Source organism: Protopterus annectens, chromosome 10.part0, assembly GCF_019279795.1.
Source record: "Protopterus annectens isolate FY-2018-M chromosome 10.part0, PAN1.0, whole genome shotgun sequence".
NCBI lineage: Eukaryota > Metazoa > Chordata > Ceratodontiformes > Protopteridae > Protopterus > Protopterus annectens.
Window position 1 is genome coordinate 571,587,335 of NC_056744.1, and position 15,620 is coordinate 571,602,954.

At 38.0% G+C, this 15,620-nt stretch overlaps 1 protein-coding gene across 2 annotated transcripts in view; it reads left to right on the top strand.

Moving 5' to 3' along the window:
- SZT2 (SZT2 subunit of KICSTOR complex) overlaps positions 1-15,620 on the top strand; it is a 3,556,133-nt gene that overhangs the window by 1,310,479 nt on the left and 2,230,034 nt on the right. For both annotated transcript variants that reach the window (XM_044085412.1, XM_044085413.1), the window contains exon 31: positions 15,032-15,113. In XM_044085412.1, coding sequence (XP_043941347.1) covers positions 15,032-15,113 — 82 coding nt within the window. The remainder of the gene's footprint in view (positions 1-15,031; positions 15,114-15,620) is intronic.

A 15,620-nucleotide genomic window follows, 5' to 3' on the forward strand; every position in this document is an offset into this window, starting at 1 on the left:
TAGTGGCAGATTTTTTTAGGATTGACCAGCTGACCGATTTAAGTTCGTTTAGGAAGTTAGTAGGATTGAAGTTTTTATTATTTCTGATTGTTTTGTACGTAGTCTTGTAGTGGGTTTCTGCTTATGCTTAATAATATAAGTTAGTGAATGATCACTTAGGTCATCGGGGAGAATCCCAGCTGTATACAAGCTTGGGTGGCTATTGATAAGTACCGAATCTAAGATACTTTCCCTGTTGGTGGGTTTACTAATCCTAGTAGGAGAGATTATTTTTGTGAACCCAAACAGATTTATATGGGTGACGAGGATTCAGCTGAGCAGGTGCACCAGTCGATGTTAGTCACCAAGAACAATGGTTTCTTCGGGGTAGGTAGTGGATAACCATTAGAGGATATCTTCCAGAGTGCTTATTTTATTGCCTGGGGGAATGTAGACACAGACAATATTTATACTCTTATTATTGTTAATTTACAGTGTGGTAATGAGGATTTCTGCGTTATTAAATGGGGACGGTTGAACTGGATCTCTATTAACACTTAATATATTTTTGTAAAGAACTGCTATCCCACCTCCCTTCTTAGCTGTTCAGTCTAATCTGTGTATGTTGTAGTCTGGGGGTAATACCTCATTATCGGCAGTAGTAGGTTTAAGCCAGGTTTCTGTAAGACACATTGTGTCTGGGGAATGAACTGCTAAGAGGCCTTGCAGGTTGGGGATTTTATTATTTGTACTTCGAATGTTCAAGTGAAATGTCAGGAGAGCATTTGTGGGACTGTTAAGAGGTAGTTTATTGATGGGGTTGGTGGTGTAGGTGCTATTGTCACCAGGTGGAGATGGGCCAGGTTTGGGATGGATGTCCCCATCTCTAACGAGGTTATATTGAAATCTGATTATGAGCTTTAGAAACAAGATTTATACAACAATTAAGTAAAACGTAAATTTATAATGGGGATGTAAGTTATTAGCCTTACTACATTTTAAAGATGACTCCCAGAGGAGTCTGTATTGATATAGCCTCCTATGAGAATGGCTCGGGGGAGGGTGGTAGCAATTATCAGTGTGAGATTGGGTGGTTAGAACTGGTTGCAGAGCAACCCCAGCAGGAGGGAGTCCAAAAAGAAAAGAAAAAGAAAAACAATCAGGAGCCAGGAAGGGTAAGTAAGACAGTACACTATGTTAGATCTTCTCAGCTTACAGAAACCATATGCTGCTAGCAAGCTCTTTAATGATGAGTAGAGCTAAGGGAATTGGGACTGAACTAAAGGTTTGTTTTGGAATAGTTTTAACCTTAGACTCTGGAGCTCACCTGTTTGCATACAGAGGGAATAAGGAACGTGTACAGTTAGTAGAGTATGTTCCTACCTAGTGGCTGATTTCATTAAAGCTCTCCAAGTTAGAAGCTGAATGGAGCTCAGTGCAGCTGTGCTCACCTCACAATGATGGTCACAAAGTAAGAGAAAATTGTTAAAAACAATTCAATGACATTCAGCTAATAATTAATTCTACTGGAAGGCTTGTGTATAAAAGTTGAGATTTCCCAGGGCTGATTTGAGCTTTTGCTGAAAATTTGCTTCAGAACCGAAGGGGGGGGGGGGTATGATCCCGAGGCTTGTGGATGGCCTGAGCAAACTGCAAAGAGAAAAAATAGACAGAGTGTGAGCAGAAAGTGAATAGTACAGTTCTAGGAGAAATGGAGACAACCGGGGGAGTGAAGGATATTAGTCAGAGAGTTTTGGAAGGATTATCAGAAGACAGAGGATGGGTACAAGAAATAGTACAATAAGTACGTACTCAGATAAATGCCCGGGGAAGAGTAAAGAATCACAAAGAATAGAAAACAGTGTCTAGGCAGATCATAATAGACAAATTTAACAATGTACTAAGTCTAATAGGTTAAAGGACCACCATAGTTAGGTAAGACACTGGTTAGAATGTGTAACAAATGCTGTGTTCACTTCCTACATTGAGCATATAAAATATGATATTTTTTCTAGTCATATCACTGTTCACACCATGATTTACAGTATTTTAAAATGAAAGGTTCATTCCGTGTTATGTCAATTTGTTGCTGAACCAGTTTGAGTTGAGTTTTGATCTTTTTATCCCTTCTCCTGTTATTGTATGTAACAGTATGGTCAGAAAAATGCTTCCACACTTTTACAGTGTAGTTCCTTTATGATACTTGCATAAACCATATAAGTAATCCCTGGTGCTTTTTTGTCAGTGCTCATATGTACATTTCTTTTCTTTCCTAAATTTAAGTTCCTTGTCTTGCAAATTTCAGTCCATTGTTTTATAACTGAAGGTAGTTTTTCTTTGTTGTCTCCCATCCAAGTTAGAGTAATTTTTTACCATTATGAAATCTTGTATCCTTTTTGGTAACTCTTTCCTACTAGATGGTGTAATTTGAGCATACATACATACTATCCTTACTGTTTTTCATGCTTTTCTCATTTATTATACTGTGATCTCCTAATGTTAGTCTTCTCTTTTCGACCATACTACCTTCTGTGTCAACATAATTTCTAACTCCGCTAACTGTCTGTCTATATATCTGTCTATTTATCCTTTGTTAAAGGAGTTAGTTTCACTAGGCTAGTAACCTTGTTTTAGGGGAGACCCAAGGTGGTATTTATACTGCTAGAGGAAATTTGTCCAGGACATCTGGGAACTTCCCATGTTCTCTTCAAAAGGTACTGTGGAATCTTTTACATCCACCTGAGTTACCACCAACTTGGCAGATGGGGCCTTGTTTTTCCATCTCATCCGAAGGATGACAAGGGATAAAGCGCTGTGTGTAATTCAATAATGTAGGAAGCCTAACACATCATATATAATCATATTAGTCCACTTTCCCACTAATACTCTACTTAACTGTGGCTTAATGGTACAGTAATATTATCCATCCTCTGTAATTTTCATTTTTGGTACTTACTTATTATCGCAACCAAATTGGGGACTAGGCATAACTCCTGATGTTATCGCGAAACAAGGGTTTTGTGCAGTGAAAAGGGGTATGTAGATTGCAAATCAGTAATGCTTCACCTTGTCTGTGAAAGAGGAACAGGAATTTGGATCTAATTTGTCTACCCGGGTCCATCGTTTACCGCATCACTTCCATACAAAATGAAATGAACAGGGCAGATAACAAGCAGCACTTTTACATTACCAAGCACAGATTCTTTCACAGTCAGAAATAGTTAGGATAGTCTTACTGACTATTCTTGTCGAAAAACCAATTAACCCCAATAAACAAGTCATTGCAGTGTATATTACAACACGGGGATTCTCCCCTTTCTTTTTCCGAAGCCTCTTAGGTAGGATCGCTGTACTGTAACCCCCCCCCCCCCAAAAAAAAAAAAAAAAAAAAAAAAAAACACATGAAAGCATGGAAGGTTCAGCCCTACATAAAGTCACATCAACATGCAACCTTTAAAAATTCAGATGTAAACAAACACAAAAATAAAAAGGTTGACTGCCCGCTATTACAGGCAAACTGGAACTGTATGTCTTAACCAACTGTTAGTCTCAGTTACGGCAGTAAAGGACTCAACCCGGAAGGCGGAATTGGGCCATTATTCCTGTCCCTGTTGCAGAACCAAGGTGATAGGAAAGTGAGTTGGACTTTAAATGACCCTTGCCAATGCAGGATAAATGACTTTCAGCATAACATTAGGAAGTAGGACAACTACCCAATCTGGTTGCGATAATATGTAAGTACCTCATTTTCTTTTTTTACATTCTTACATTTTTCAGATGTTTACCTGTTTAGCAGCTGTTATCTTTTGATTATCTTTATTAATATTCATTTCATCCTGCAAAGTTTCTTTGCCTTTGTTAAAATGTATTTATTTTATATTGTAACTGTGGACTCTAGAACCTCCTCCCTTCCTTAGTCTCCACCCTCTGATCATCTCATGTGTATAACAATATGTCGCTATCATCTCTTCTAATTTTTTTTTACAAGTTCTTTTTCACTTTCTGTTTCTTCTATACCTAATGTTTCATTTTATTTTTCTGTGCCCTGCTCTTTTCCTTTCATCAAAGTCACAATCAAACCAGAAGTATTTATGATTTCCACATTTTCTGCAGCTAGGTTTACATGCTACTTTTTAGTACTTTGTTCACATCTCTTCACATTATATTGAAGAAAATGCCCCAATTTACTACAGCAATAACGAGCTTTCACTTACGTGGAATAGCTTGAAGTACCCCTACAACCAAATTTATCACATTTTCCATTAGAATTAAATTTTGCCCTTCTAAAACCACCATGACTTTTCATCCCTGGAGCATAATTCTCTCAATTCTCTCAAATCACTTTTTTATATTATGCTTTCACATTGTTTTCCACTTTATCCTAAAAAAAAGAGAAGAAAGCAAAATAGCAAGTACCTTGGGGAGCAAATGGTTTCAGTAAAGGAAATGATCCTTTTAAGCTTGGATGTAGGATCTGGATTGCTTAGCCATATTAAGGCCATACAAAGATTAATGGTCTTGGCTGCAAAAAGTAATTACTAAAAAATAGTAATCAAAATCAACTGTCGCTCAAATATTGAATATTGTAAAGGAGGTAAAAGAACTGGAGGTGGGAAGGAAATGAGCAAATTACATTGGCATGAATGGAATTTGTGGAAACAATACACAGTTTTAAGGAAGAGGAGTGAAATTTAAGGGCAGGAAGGAACTGCAGTTTATGAAGTGCTGGAGTGAATGAAAATTGTTTAAAAGGAAATGACTACTGCATGAAAAGAATGGAAATTTTATGGTTTGTTTTTTCTTACTGTGTCATTTTTTAGAATGTCATATTTAATCATCTTCTTTCGGCATTTTCCCGGTTAGGGGTCGCCACAGCGGATCACCTGTCCTGTCATGATTGGCAGTGGAGTTTTACAGTGTCGAGTTTCCAGCCCAGCACCCAACCTTCCACAGAAGGCACACACACACACAACCACTCACACCTAGGGCCAATTTAGAGTGTCCAGTCCACCTACAGCATGTCTTTGGGATGTGGGAGGAAACCGGAGCACTCGGAGGAAACTCACGCGACCACAGGGAGGACATGCAGACTCCGCACAGTAGGTACCCCAGCCAAGGATCGAACCAGGGAACGTCTTGCTGTGAGGCAACAACGCTAACCGCTGCACCACCTTGGCCGCCCACAGAATGTCATATTTAATAAAAACATTAAAAAAGGCAAAATATCATTTGTCATTGGAGTATACTTCAAAACTCTTCATTGGTCCTTTTCAAGGAACCAGTAGGGTAGCAAAGATCTCTGGTTCAGAAAATCTCAATGTCTGTCCTATCATTTCGTATCAGATAAGACACCCCAAGGCAGAGAAGGTCCTGTAACAGATGCTCTGCTAGAGGCAGAGAGGGTATAGAAAATTAGAGGACTGGGGATCCCTTCTCAGGCAAGCGTCCACAGTGCCCCTGAAGGGTTGCCTGACTGCTCTTCTTTGGAGGCAGTTTGGGGTTAACTGTCTTTTCACCTAGCTCCTGCAGTGGGTCATTACTAAAACACAAACCTGTGGTCCGCCTGTGGAAGCAACTTCATCTGCTGCATCAGTTAATGCTCCAGGTGCTGTCCTCTGGATCAGTTCTGCTTGGAATAAAGTTCAGCCAGAAACAATACAGAAGTGTTTTAAGACAGTTGGATTTGTCACAACCCAAGAGCACGATGTTTTGGCCCCTTCAGACAGTCCATCTCCCATGGCAGAATTCAAAGGAGTAGATTTTGAAGGTTTTGTTGCAATGGATGATGAGGTGGCAATCTGTAATGAACCTGACCCAGAAGCAATTTTCCAAATGATATTGACCAAAGTACAGACCAGCGTATAAGTGCATGAAGCAGCTGATGAAGTGGAAGAAGCAAGTGCGGATGACACAGAAATTGCAGAGACTCCAAAAGAAGAGGATGTCAGGCATCTGATAATGCAGTTGACGTCATTTGCTGTGGAAAAATGCCCAAGTATGCTGAGTGGTCTAGCTAGCATTGAGAGTACTTTCTCTGCTTACCTTTGTAATAAGCATAAGAAACTGACCAAGACTGGCTCTTTTTTCAGAATAAAATGATTAAAACATGAGAAAACAGTAAATGTATTGATTTTGTGTGATACTGTATGTATGATTTTACTGTGCTTTGATTATGTATGATTTCTTATGATATTCTCTTATAAAAGCTGTACAAGAAAGTAAAGTACATGTACGTATCAGTACATTAGGCCTAGTTCCCTATGTTGACGAGTTTGTTACAGTACCTTGGACGGTCAACTTACAGAGGTTCTGCTGTATTATGTTTGGTGTACATTTTGACTTCTGTTTTGAAGTAGTTACGTTTTTGGGAGCCAATAGCATTAAATTTAGTAAAGACTTACAATGTCTAGGCAATTCCATTGTTATATCTCAACACAGGAAAATCATTTCCTTAGTTACAACTATTTGTTCCCCCAATATTTCCATCAAGGTACTCTGCAGGGAACATTTAACATCAGCCAACGTGGCGAAAAATGTGTTCTCGATTCTCTCTCTCTCTCCCCTATCAACACCTGCAGCATTGATCTGAGAAAAAAATCTTCTGAAGTCTGCTTGGGATGCAAACATACATATGCAGATACTTCCATGTGCCAATTCTAAATCTTCTGGACTTTGTTAAATACTTCATAGTCTTACAGAGTTTCTTACCATTGTTCCTTTGGAAACTGCCTATCCATTTTCTTCTCCCAGTCTTTTCTAACCTACTCTGATTGATTCTTATAGTTATCATGCAATATTTTTTATGCCTTAATAATTAGTTATTTTTTCAATAGCAACTTCTGTTCTAGATTCAAATAAAAAAAGCTCTACCAGAGCTGATATTTCATTTAGCACTCTCCTGTCCCTTTCTCTTTGCTTATACTTTTATCAACCCCTGCTGAGGAAGCCAGTCTTTAATCTGCAGTCCAAACTTCTGCTTAGCCTCAACCCTCTCTGCTACCTTTCCCTCTCAAGTTATTTGATTTTCAATGCCTTTGTTCATTTTTTTTTAAATTTCCTCCAGTAAATTCCACACTACTGCTGCCTGTTTTATATACCCCTACTTGCAGATTTCCCAATTGGTAAAATCTACTTTCCTCATTCCCACTCTGACATAGCTCTTAAAATACTTTTGGCTGCTTTAGGACTATAATATTCATAGGAGATCATAGGAGGTTGCTAGGCTAATGAACCTGGGGCCCTTACAAGCCTAGCCAAGATTTTATCCCCAAAAGAAAACCTCAGAAAGCACTTGTCGCCCCTGTTAGTGAGGGACAAACATGGAACCCCTGGGACAAATTTGTGGTTTCCCATCCACTCATCAAGGTTGTGCTTGAAAGGGGTCAGTGAGGTACTCTGTTTGATATGTATGGAAAGTCTATTCCAGGGACAGGGCAGCCTCTGGGAGACAAACCTGTCTTTTCAGCAGAGTTTGTTGATGTTGCATATTAGGTTTAGGGCTTTCGAGCGGGTAATGCTCGAGGAGTTAGACTTTGGATATGAAGCATCTCTAGTAGGGCAGGGTCTAATATTGCCTTGTAGGCAAGACACAGATCACCTCTGAGCAATCTGTACAATACCGAGTAGAGTGATAGTGATTTGAGCCTGTCCGCATAGGACATGTGTTGGAGGCCATGAATTTCCAGTTGGTGCAGGTGTTTGGAGAGGTACATACCAAACAGGGTGTTGTAGACAATTATAGGACTAATGAGGGAGGAGTACAGAGAGGTAATAACCTCCTTTTTCTGGATGCAGTCCCCTTTACTTATGAGATGAACCAAGTAAAAGGCTTTTCTCACCACTGCCACTACATGATGGTCGAATGTGAGATTGTTGTCAATATGAGTCCCCAGGTCTCTTACCACAGGTTGTGTGCTAAGGGGGTTGCCATTGATGTGGTAATCAGTAGGGGCCGTGTTTTTGCTGAATGGCATGATAATACATTTTTTTGCATTTAACTTAAGGCCATGACTTTGGCACCAGTCATTTTTTTGCTGTGGGACCCTCTTGCAGTATGTTAACTTTATTTGGGGAGTCAATGACAGCACCCACCTTACAGTCATCCACAAACTTGGTCAGCCACAGGACCTTTGTCTTTGCCTGGACCTCTGAGAAGTAGATGCCAAACAGTAGGGATCCAAGGACAGACCCCCTAGGGAACACCACTAGTGACAGGTCTGCTGTCAGAAGTGGTGATGCCTGTTTTGTCCTTGTGGGTCCTATAGGTGATCCAGTTGGCCACCCACCTGATGAGATAGGGATTTATGCCCAGTTGTGTTAGCTTTTCAATAATGCCCAAATGAGGGATTGTGTCAAAGGCCTTGGCCAGGTGAAGGTTAGCTGTATATGTACTGACTTTCCCTTATCCAGGGCCTTGGTGCCAGTCTCAAAGAAGTCAGTCAGATTCAACAGGCAAGATCTGCCCCTGATGAATCCGAATTGGGTGGAGTCAAGTGCTTGGAGATTGCCTATGTCCTTGTTTATGAGATCCGTAATAATATGCTCCATGGCTTTACAGATCAGACTTGTCAAGCTAATGGGGGTGATAGTTTCCCAGGTCAGTAGTGGCACCACCTTTGTGCAAGGGATGACAATGGCAGTTTTCCAGTCTGTTGGCATGAAGCTTGTAATTAGGCTATGGTTAAATAGGATGCTCAGTGGTAAAGCTAGTTCTTGCTGAAGATGGTGCAGAATACAGCCTGGGATACTGTCATGTCCCATGGAGATGTGAGGAGCGGGACAAGTATTGAGGATGTTGAATGAGCCTTTGGGGGGGATAGAGGGGTGCAGTTTGCTATTCTGTATGGTTACTGTTGTTCTTTTCAAGGATTTGCATCTAAAATTCTACTTTTTCTTTATCTATCAAACTCCTTCCCCCTATTTCGTCATCATCCTTTTCCACATTGATGTATAACTTTCTCCTTGAGTTATGTATATGAGCCTTAACATTACAGCTCTAAAGTACCTGTTCAAATCAGTTAACCACCTTGTTCTGTGGGGTGGAATCAACTTATTGTATTTAACTCTTTACCTCATCAACTCCAAAAGTAATTATTTCATATTTTATTCATTATTGTGCACCACTTCTCCAATGATTGATAAAGGGACTAAAAACAGTTTCACTTCTTGAATCTTACTATCAAGATCAACAACCAACATCTTCCATTTTCTTAATTTTTAGTTTCTTCCCATGTAACCTTAGTTGCTGTGAGTCCTTTTTAATCCAAATATCGAAATACTTCATGTTATGTCCCGATAAGTATGAGTATTGCTGATCCAGCTCATGTGTGGGTACATAGTTTACCATTTTAGCCTTTGTTTTATCTTTGTTTGTTTTATTTACCAAAAAGATTTGAAGCCATCTAAAAAATGTTCCAGAACACCAGCATCTATGGATTTATTGAGTACAGAATATTTTCTGCAAGTAAAGTTAACTTTTCTCGAGTACCATTTATGAATATTTAATACAGTACAGTGATTGAAACTGTAGACTCATTTAAGGACCTGGGTATTGGGGAAGATTCAGTTATGAGTTTTTCTAATCATATGAACCAGTTTGTTAATGATAGTTCTAGAACTATAGGTTGTATAAAAAGATTTATAAAGTCTAGGAAATCAGAAAATGATGAAGTCATTGTTAGTTACATTACACCCAATCTTGAGTGTAGAATAACAATATGGAAACCCTATAAGAAAACAAGCATGAGTAAACTGAAAATAGTACAGCGGAAATATATCAAGGGCATCCATGGATGTGAAAATTTGAGTTATTATGAAAGACTAAAATATCCAAACTTGTACAGTGTCTCTTACAGATATCTATCTACAAGGAGATCTTATTCATTTAGAGACAGCTACTTCTGGGAATGTTTGGGGTTATCAAAAATACTTGAGAATCATCAGACAACCTTTGTAGAGATTCTGCAGGAATGAGAAGTGTACTAATTGATTCTCTGACAGCGTAGCTGATGCATGGAACAGGCTACCAAATTACATTAAGCAAGTACTAGTTTAGATATTTTTAAGAACAGTCTGGACACTTATTATGGGAACAAGTGTTTTGGTATATTGGCAAGCTAGAAAGGCATTAATGCCCATGCTTGAAATATTTGTATGTATGTATGTACCATAGCAATTATATCCCTGCATTTTTGAATCTTGGTAACATCTCTAAATTTAAAGCATATAACAAAGGGGAAGGAGGACATCACTCCCTGTTTCCTAAGTTCAAACACATTTAGTCACAGAGGAATAATCCCATCTTAATTTTTGCCTCCAACTCTTCATGCATCCTCCTTATTAAGCCTACTATTCTATCAGGGAATACAAATGTTGCCATTGCCCTGCTCATAAAATCACAGTGACCCTATCAAATGCTTTCTGTACGTCAGGACCCAGATTTTTTTTACACTCTGCTTCCCTGTGGCTCATCACTGTTTTATTAAAGTTTTAAGATGATTGCCTCCCCTCTTCAAAACCACAATGATCCATGTATATATCTACTTTAACAGTACCTTTGTTTTTCTCTTAGCATAGACTTAAACACTTTACAGTCAGAGTTTAAACTTTAAATTGGTCTATATGAAGCCTGATCTGTACAGTCTCTACCTTCTTTGGGTAGTGCAGCTACCACAGCTTTCTTCCACAATGATGGTACACCCTTTTTAAATTACAGAGCCTTCCAGATTTCAATCACTTTCTAACTTTCACATTTTCACCTTAATACCATATTTTCCTAGTGTCTTCCCTGCTGATTGATTATATGCCACTGCTTCTGACTCATGTCTTCCAGTCTTAGCTATTAGTTATTGAGCCTCATGTTCTTCTAACTTGGCATAATTATGTATTCCTTAAATATTTTTGTTTGTGCCATTTGTTGTTTTTTCCATTCCTCTGTTTTCTACAGATTTTCATAAAATGTCCAAAGACATCTCTTGTGGATCTCTGGTTAAGTTTGGCTGCAACTGTTTCTAGTATCTGTGGCCTGAATTCTTGTGCTGGAATTTTCTGTACTCATTATTGCCTTTTCTCCTCTTTTGTCATTATTGAAGCCTATGTCACAACCAATTACTCCCTCTTTCCTTTGCCCTTGATATCTTGCTGAATGTCCACCCTGAAATTATTACTTCCCCTTTCCTTTCTCCCTGATATTCTGCTGAATGTCCACCTTGAAGTCATTTATTTGCAAATCCGTTTTTAGCCAACTGCATTTTATGTAGCATTGCCTGTTGCGCACTATACTTCTTAATATAATTCAGTACTCTCAATATTTTGTCAATACATGTAAGGCCTGTTTTAATGCTGACAAAACAGCCATTCTGATAAAAAGCTTACGCCACATGTCAAATATGGCAGTTATTTTGAATATATGTTTCCAACTTGCAGCTTACACAAACTAATGTTTGGCAGGCTGATCTTGCATGTAGTTGCTTTTTCTCATCTCTGTTTGAACCTGTGTCACACTTCCCAAACTTTTCACTTTAGCAAAAACTAAATACATTTTCAAAACTTCCCATCTGAACTCATAGAAAAGACACAAAACTATGTCCACTTTACAAAAAGGAAGATTTTATGTCTCCAAGTAGGAGCAGTTGCCCTAATTTAATGTCTGTACCCACAAGTATAACCTAATCTAAAGTTAAGGTTAATCTGGCTAAAGTTCATGTTAGTGCCTGTGCACCCACTTTTAAAGATTTCTTTGTGTTCTTATCTTATCTCTTTTTCTACCTAGGTATGAAAAACACAAACAGCCTTTCAAGTTTTTCAGTAAGCATTACTTTTTTTTGTTTTATTTTGTTTTGTTGTATTTTATTTAATTTTTTGATAACCAGGTAGGTGAGCTGGTCCATGGACTCTGTTTAGTCACTACTCAGACCTGAGTGACCAGACAGTTCAAAAACTATTTACATAGAAATTTGCATTGTCAGTTACATAGTAGTAGACCTAGCACAATACTGAGTTGTCATTTAGAAATAGTTTTGAATTTTCACGTAGGTACAGTTCATTACTGACTGAGCAAATTATTTTACAGTTGAATTCTAAATAACCATTTCAATGAATATGCAAGATAAATTAGAATTAAGCCAGAAGATGGAATACATAATACCTCCCTCAACTTACAAGTGCTTTCTAGGCCACATACCTAAAACTCATGGATGTTGTTTTGTCATGTTGTTTTTTTAGTTGTGGTTTGAAGCTAGTAAGTTTCTTGATTTGTTGTGTTTCATATGGGTTTTTTTCAGTAGTGGCCAGTTTGTAAGGGAGGTCTGGCTAACTGAGTGCCATCTGTATTTCTAAGAGTATTATTACAATCCCGATTAAAGAGTCTAGTCTTTAAAGGTGGACGTTATAGAATATCAAGGCAATATTCAGGATCTTGTAAATAAAGAGAGTTAACATTAAGTTTTCATCTTATGAAAAAGTACACTGATTACTCTTAAACAAGTCAAGTAAATTGTGCACCGTTATATTTGATGCATTAAAGTACTAAGGCTGGTGGGGAGGCAACTACTTATATATAACTATTCACTTCTTTCTGCTGTGATAACATTCCTCAGGAATGCCATTTATTTAGTCTGAAAACATCCTTAAAGTGATTTGTCGGTATTCTTGCCTTCATGGTTGTTATATTGGTTATATTATTATAATGGCTTGTTGTGTGGGTTCAACATAATCAGTTTATGTTTTGCAATCGTATTTCCCTTTTTCCTGTTATTGTTCATTGTGTGATGCTCCACCTCCGTATAATTCTCTGTGGAATTCCCTCTGCCCTTTGATATAATGTAAGAGATTCCAGTAAGGCTATCAGTTTAGTGTGTGAAAGCAGTTCTGAGGACTTGGGTATTTTTTATAGTGATAACAGTGACGTCCAAGTTCTTGGTTTACCTTCTGATGTTAGAGTTCTAAATCCTTACAAGGATGATCCTTATTTGGGTTCTGCAGAAAGTTCAAGTGACAGCGATACTAATATTGATGAGTGAGTGCCTCCATACTGTAATGAAAGGCATTTGAGAAATCACAAATAGTATGGGTTATGCTAGGATGTAATTACTATTACAAAACTGAATGTGAATGCATTAACATTTTTTTTCTTTTTCTTTCTTTGTTTTTAAACAAGAAACATCTTTATTAAATACATTGTTTTCATCCTGTCACAGTTAACATACAGGAAAAACAAGAGGAAGGCTCTTTAAAAAGCCTGTCACCATTCCTCTCAGCTGTCCAGATTCGTGCCTCATATTTTTGGTCTGTCCTTCTTAAAATGTGTGCCTTTGCGGCAAATGATAGGCATTTGAGTTTTAGACTTCATACCCTTCATAAAATGCATGCTAACACAAAACCTGTTATTCTAACAGTAAGAGCAATATTTAAATTCTTTCTCTTTTGGATGTTTTCTAACCCATTATTTTAGGCTTTGCCTGGAGTTCTTGGTTGAGAGGTAAACTTGCCATTTTCCAGCGCTACTGTAGCCCTATTTAACTAGTATTATGCCTGTATGGAGAGGGCAGAGTTTCTCAGAAAAAATAAATTTCAGCATTCCAATGGAAGCTCTGTTTTGACAATTTCAATTAGGAAATAAATAATTCTATCAAAGAAAGCAGATGTAACAGTTACCACTATGGTAAGTAATACTGCTGTTGAATTATGTACAGAACAGAATCAGAACACTTAAAAAAGTGTGGCAGATCACTTTAATTTAGCCATTACACTAGAAAGATGTGGTTTTGCCTTCATTTAAAAAATTCTAAAAATAAATATCATTGCCATTTCTGCTGCACACCACAAAGGTAAGAATCTTCACTATCCTGTTTCAGTTCTTCCTTAAGATTATGCTAGACAGTTTTAGCCAGAGGACTTATTCTGTTACCATGTTCACCCTGGAGTCCCATGTTTAATTATATTATGTGACTTACTTCTAGATTTCCGAGTACTTGTAAGTAATGGAAAGGGTTTTCTCCATTCTATTCTGTGCTCTAAGAAGCTAAGGAGAAGCTGTGTTTTGCAGCATCCTAAGTTAATTTTCCCGTGGCAATGTGTAATTGTAATGTGAGCTATATCTGAAGTGATTTGTCCCTATATGGTAGCTTAACTCTGTGTGCACTCCACAAGTAGCTAAAGCATAGATTCTCTGATTATTCCTCTTTTACAGTTCATGGTCTTTTTATGGAAGGTTATTTATTTATTTGTATTTGTTTACCAGGACAGTGCACTGATCTCACTGGACCAATTTGTAGGCACTGCACATGTTAACAAAGACATGATCGTGTGCTCTTAAGCCAGTTTATCTCCCAAGATTTTAGGCTTAGGTTTGTCAGCCTCTCTCCAAGGTAGTTGTCATATTTGTGCCTCTTGAGGAATAAAGTCTTAAGTACTCTAGTTGTTTCTAGAACCTGGAAAATTGGGTTATAGACTATTTCTAGATTTGAATGCCTTCATGCTGTGTCTCACGTAATCCTTTCTATATGACCACAAAGCTCTTAAATGTTGATAAATACAGTAGGCATTTGATTGCAAGCTGTGGTCCTGTGGAAATGGTAGAGTTTCCTATGCCTTTCTGACTGGGTCCAGTACTTCACCTGCTCAGTGCTGCCCTTCTGTGTGAGTATTTAACATGTGCTTCACATAAGGGATAGCATTGTAGATGAATCTGAGTGATTGTTGGCTGAACAAAGAGCTCATTTAGCCTTGCATAACTTGTCATTATTGACCTTGTTGTACTTTTTTAGGTGTTTCAGTTAACTGAGAGAAATTATCATTATACTTAATTTAAACCATCCTGTTCACAAGAAACTGAGAGCTTCGCTTCTACCATGTATTCAGCTATCCAGGCAGTTTACAGTTGAATTTAGATTGCTTTAATCTTTCATGTTAAAGTGTTAAGACTTTGGGATAAGTACTGTTCAGGTAAAGCTATTTTGTTTCATGTCATCCACCTAAAATCATTTTCTGACTTTGAATTAGAGTTCTGCTTGTTAGAGCCTCATTTTATTTTTTGCGTGGTTTGTCATTTTAGGAAGATTCTGCACGTGAAGACACAGACCGCAAACCCAGTGAAGAGTTTGACATTTCAGAAGCAGACCTTGGAACTGAGGAAGGTGAGTCCCCCCCCTTTACTGTTAAAACAGAATAATGACCTACTGCTTCATTTTAAACAAGTTCAGGTCAGTACTAGGACTTGTCAGGATTGCTTCTGTTCTATTTTCCCTTCTTTTTATAATTCATTAATCATTTCTGCAAAAAAAAGGTGTCAGTAAAATAGAGGGAAGTAGCTGCAACCTTGCATTTTTAAACTTTATTTTATCACTTATTGCTAATAAAAATAGTGGATATTGTGGATGTTGGCTGACCCAGAAGATGTTGCACAAGTAGTTTTTTTTTTTTTTTTTTGTGGGTACTTAAAAATCTCACTGCTAGTCTTTGTAATGGGTATACCTGAGTAATCTGATGGTTAGAAGGCTGTCAGCCAAGGTGATATGTCTTTTGAGTCTAACTGCAAGCCTTACTCTCTGATCTTCCTTGGTCCTGGCTGTAGTTGATCAGCTCCTTTAGACTCCTCCCACTTTTCAAACCATCCCAGACTTTTTACCACCACAGGGAGGGTA